The 5410-nt window shown below is 45.4% G+C and overlaps 1 protein-coding gene across 1 annotated transcript in view; it reads right to left on the bottom strand.

Annotated features, from left to right (window-relative positions):
- The window catches only part of LOC143296920 (uncharacterized), a 19955-nt gene extending 16166 nt beyond the window's left edge, over positions 1–3789 (bottom strand). The window contains exons 1-3 of the mRNA XM_076608939.1: positions 3514–3789; positions 1970–2061; positions 492–798 (exon numbers count right to left, since the gene is read on the bottom strand). Coding sequence (XP_076465054.1) covers positions 492–798; positions 1970–2061; positions 3514–3553 — 439 coding nt within the window. The 5' untranslated portion in view covers positions 3554–3789. The remainder of the gene's footprint in view (positions 1–491; positions 799–1969; positions 2062–3513) is intronic.
- Positions 3790–5410: the final 1621 nt, after the last annotated feature.

Below are 5410 nucleotides of genomic sequence, written 5' to 3' on the forward strand. Positions count from 1 at the left end.
CCAGAACAAGGGAAACAACAACCGAAAAGACCATATCAGAAGCAGAGAGAGAGAGAGAGAGAGAGAGAGAGAGAGAGATAAAATCCCCCAAACCGTCCATCCATGAAAAAAAAAAAAGAAAAAAAAAAAGAGAACTTGACTCAACAGATTCATAAGAAGAACAATCGTAATAAAAAAAGACAGAAAAAGCAAAAGAAGAAAAACAACAATAACAGCAACAACAACAAATTAAACCCCTCCCCTCCCTCTCCCTCATCCATCTTCTTCACTGCTGCACACCCCCCGCAACCCCTCTCCTCCCCACACCCTAACCCGATCGTCCAAACAAACAAAACTCAACACCCTGAAAAAAACCCAAAAACAAAAAACAACAACCAAAAACGAAAAAAACAAAACAAAACAAACCCACAACCTCACCCCAACCCACTCAAAAAAAAAAAAAAAAAAAAAAAAAAAAAAAAAAAAAGAATCGTCTTGGAACTCGTACTAACCAGCCACTTGCAAGTAGACGGACCGCTGGTAGGAGCGGAAGGCCGCTGCCCCGTGGAGCCCTCCTTGGCTGCTGCTGCTGCTGCCCTCCCCCTCCCCCACCACGTGCACCGTCACCGTGTAGTTGCCCGAGTCCTCCGCGGCCAGGCCCCCGAGCCGCAGTCCACCCGTGGGCATGTGCTTGGCGCGTGCCCGGTAGCCCTCGGTGGCCACGAAGATGCCGCCGGACACCATGGTGGCCACCAGGTCTGAGGACAGGGCGCCGTGGTACGTCCACTGCACGTTCACCACGCTCTCCTTGTCGCTGACCTTGTCGCAAAGTGCAAAGCGAAAGCGGAAGTGAAAGTGAAACCGGAAGTTAAAAAAGCACACACACACACACACACACACACACACACACACACACACACAGAAAGAAAAAAGCGAAAGGTGAGGGAAGAAAGAGACGTAGGGATGGTGGGGGAGAGGTGAGGTTGGGGGAGGGAACAGGAAAGGGAGGGAAGATGGGGAAGAAAGATTTGGATGATGGGGAGTTGGAGGAGGAGGGGAGGAGATGAAGAAGGGTGGGGGGGAGGGTGGGAAGGGGGCGGGAGGACGAGGGAAACCAGTTTCAAATAGAATTTGCGAAACAGTTGATATTTGACAGTCCTGGTAATCATACACGACCTTACCTGTGCTGAATTTGTGAAGGAAGGAGGGAAGGAAAAGTGAGAGAGATGGGGTCGGGGAGGGGGTGGAGGGGTGGGGGTGGAGGTGCGGGGGGTGGGGGTGGGGGGCGTGGTGGGGGTGGGTGTGGAGGGGAAAAGGGAAGGAAACAAGGAAGGAAGGAAAGAGTTAAATGCAATTCTTGTTGTGTGAAGCAAAGAAGGCTTGAAACACTCTTTTTTTTTTAATATGGACTCAGTTATTCAAATGCTTTATGTGATGGTTCTATGTTTGTTTGTTGTTGTTTTGTTGTTGCTGCTGTTGTTTAATCCTGCACTTCAATGTCTACAATCTTCTCTTAGAATCGAAATGTTACATCAGAGACCGAAGCATATGTCACAGTGAATTAATGCGTCAAGAACATGAGGTCAACAATGACATGGGGCTAGAAAAAAAAACCCACATAACGACAACATCAACAAACAACAACAACAACGACCAAAAAATCCCCCCCTCCCCCCCCCCCACACACACACACAACCCCCCAAAAAAACCAACCGAAATGATAAACTAATTAACTTTTTTTTAAAAGTAAGAAAGTGTTCGTATCACTTGCTCATGCACAGAAACCAGGTGAAAGTCTTTGAACATTTTAAGTCCTTGATCGTTTTGTAATATACACATAAACTCAATAATCACCTCTGTCATCTACATGTTCTGTCAGTCGTTTTAAATATCAGTGTGGAAGCAGGAGGGGTGGGGGTGGGGTGTGGGCCTGGGGGCTTGGGGGAAGGGAGCAACACAGAATCACGCAGAACGTTCACAAAAGCCATACCTTGAAACGCCATGGAAATGTCACCGTGCTTCCTGCGCATGCGTAGATCAAGTCATCCTGTACACTTTCCCACTCAAACCCATGTGCGATGCCTGTGAAAAGAAAAAAACAACAACAAACAAACAAAAAAACCAGACGTTCACTTTGTCCGTGTTCTCTTGGGACAGTGGATGTCATTTGCGTTATTAAAAAAAAAAAAAAAAAAAAAAAAAAAAATATATATATATATATATAAGGAAAACGAAAAGGGGGGGAAAGAAGAGAATTTTCATAAAAATAAAAGAAACGGTACAGCGTCGCCAGTAGCATTACTCTCCAATGGCCCATTTACTCACATAGCCTTATTATTATCATTAATTTTTTTTTCTCTATCTGAACAAAGATTTTGTAGAGTAGGTATATTTTTTGTCGATTAGTTTAAGCTTATTCATCACGCGCGATTTCTATATTGTCCCTTTCGAATGACTGTTTTTTGCTTTCCATCATTGTATTATTGTTTTTAATTAAACGAAAAATATATAGCGTGAGAAAGTGAATGGAAGCGAGAGAGAGAGAGAGAGAGAGAGAGAGAGAGAGAGAGAGAGAGGCAGAGAGAGACGGAGACAGACAGACAGACAGAGACAGACAGAAAGGAATAGACAGAAAGACAGACAGACAGACACAGACAGAGAGGGACACACACACACACACACACACACACACACACACACACACACACACACAGACGAACAGACAGAAAGACAGACAGATAGAGACACAAAACAGAGAGGGACAGAGAGAGAGAGAAAGACAGACAGACGGACAGATGGACAGAGACACAGACAGAGAGGGACAGAGAGAGAGGGAGAGAAAGAGAGGGAGAGAAAGAGAGAGAGAGGGAGAGAGAGAGAGAAGGAGAGAGAGAGAGAGAGAGAGAGAGAGAGAGAGAGAGAGAGAAAACAGGGGAGAAGTTCCCAACTCTCCTCTCTCTCCCCCTCCTCGCCCTGTCTCTGTCTCTCAGCTCTTTACCCCCTTCACTCTCTCTATCACTTTTTCTCTCTCTCTCTATCACTTTCTCTCTCTCTCTCTCTCGTTCGATCTTACTCTCTTTTCTCTCTATCACTCTCTCTACCTGTATCTTTCTTTCACTCCCCCCCCACTTCACCCACACGCACACTCTGTCTCCCTTCCTCTCTCTTTCTCTCTGTCTTTCACTCTCTTTGTCAAGGTCTCTGTTCCTGTCTGTCTGCCTGTCTCTTCCTCCCTGTCTCTGTGTCTTCCTCTGCCTCTCTCTGTCTCTCTTTGTCTCTATGTCCGTCTCTGTCTGTCTGCCTGTCTCTCTCTCACCCCTCTCTCTCCCTCTCACTCTCTTCCTCTCTCCCTCTCTCTCCCTCTATCTCTCTCCCTCCCTCTCTCTCTCTCTCCCCTCTCTCACTCCCTCCCTCTCTCTCTCCCTCTCCCCCTCTCTCTCTCTTACTCCCTCCCTCTCACTCCCTCCCTCTCTCTCTCTCTCACTCCCCCCCTCTCTCTCACTCTCACTCCCTCCCCCTCTCTCTCTCTCTTACCCAATGTAAGCAGCAGCGTTGCCAGAAAAACGTTCGTCATAACGAAATGTCAATAATTATAAACCACAGCAAACACGAGTCTGGACCGCAACAAAAACAAAATAAAACAGAGGATAAGAAATATTTTGGCCAGAATCTGTTCTCTAGTCACAAATCGACTTAACACGTCTCAGTAGATGGTCATTAGAGCAGTCTGATTCTTCTGCCTGTGCACTGAATGAATGAACAATGATTGGTTGTGAAAACCGCTGCTGGTCTGTAAATAAGTAAGTAAGTGTGTGTCTCTATCTATATCTACATCATAATGATGATGGACAAGTGGGTTTTGTCCCCACGGAAACTGCAGGCGAAGCGAAAGTGCGGAGATACTTTGACTGGGATCCTGGTGGCGCGATCAGTGTTCTGGTGGAAAGAGTCACGACAGACCCTGTGGTTTAGTGGTAAGGGAAGGTGTGTATTTGGAACATAAAAAAAAAGAAAGAAAAAAGAAGAAAAAGAAGAAGAAAAGTCCTTATCCTCTCTGTATCTCTCTCTCTGTTATATATATATATATATATATATATATATATATATATATATATATATCTTACACACACACACACACATATATATATATATATGTATCTTTCTCTGTCTCTCTCTGTCTCTGTTTCTGTCTCTCTCTGTTTGTCTGTCTGTCTCTGTCTCTCTCTCTGTGTCTCTGTCTCTGTATATATATATCTCTCTCCATGATTGTAATGTGCATGCTGTACAGATATAATGATTCCCTGACCCCCCCCCCCCCTCCCCGCCGCCCCCGCCCCCATTTGTTTTATTTTACTGTTTCCCCTTCGAGGACCAGATGAAAAAAACAACAACACCAACAGCATTGTCTTGCTCACTCCATTACCCTAGAAATATGAAATTTATTCAATATCAATTCAATTCAATTACTTCACTTCATTTCTCTCTCTCTCTCTCACCCCCCCTCTCTCTCTCTCTCAGCCCCCTGTCTCTCTCACCCCTCTCTCTCACCTCTCTCTCACCCCCCTCTCTCTCTTTCTCTCTCTCTCTCTCTCTCACCCCCCTCTCTCTTTCTCTCTCTCACACCTCTCTCTCTGTCTCTCACATCTCTCACCTCTCTCTCACACCTCTCTCTCTCTGTCTGTCTGTGTGTGTGTCTCTCTCTCACCCCCACTCTCTCTGCTACCCCTATATCTCACTGTGCACTTAACGTTGACCTAGGAGATAGTAAATATCCCCGCCTTTGACAAAAACTACAATGCATTACCGGGATTCGAACTCCAGACTTCCTACATACCTGCGGGACAGAAAAAACCTACGCTCACTTTACTCGGCTGTAGAGAGTATGGGTCACAGATAGGGTATGCTACTAATGGCACTGCTTGGGCCAGTCACCAGATCTTAAAGCTCGTCACTTGTTTTTTGTTTGTTTTTTGTTGTTGTTTTTTGTTTTTGTTTTTTACTCGGACTTTCTTGGGTCGACCATCGTTTTATTTATAAATAAATATTTAAAAAAAAAGGGAACAAAATAACAGCAACAAAAAGGATACAGTGAACCTAAGCAATTACACACACACACACACACACACACACACACACACACACACACACACAAAACAAACAAAAAACCGTCGTCACTTGTCTAACAGGTTGGCTTTGGAAAGAGTCTTAGGTGACTACAAGCTGCCATGGCTTGCTTCACACTAACAGCCAGACTTCCGAATGTATGAGAATGAATGACCAGCCGGTTTTGTGGAGAGAGAGAGAGACAGACAGAGAGACAGACAGACACAGACACAGAGACAGAGACAGAGAGACAGAGGGTAGGGGAGGTGGGGGGGGGGGGGAAGTTGTGGCTAGGTGGGGAATAAGAATGACAAAATCCTTGAGTTTG

Source organism: Babylonia areolata, chromosome 22 (assembly GCF_041734735.1).
Source record: "Babylonia areolata isolate BAREFJ2019XMU chromosome 22, ASM4173473v1, whole genome shotgun sequence".
Classification (NCBI taxonomy): Eukaryota; Metazoa; Mollusca; class Gastropoda; order Neogastropoda; family Buccinidae; genus Babylonia; species Babylonia areolata.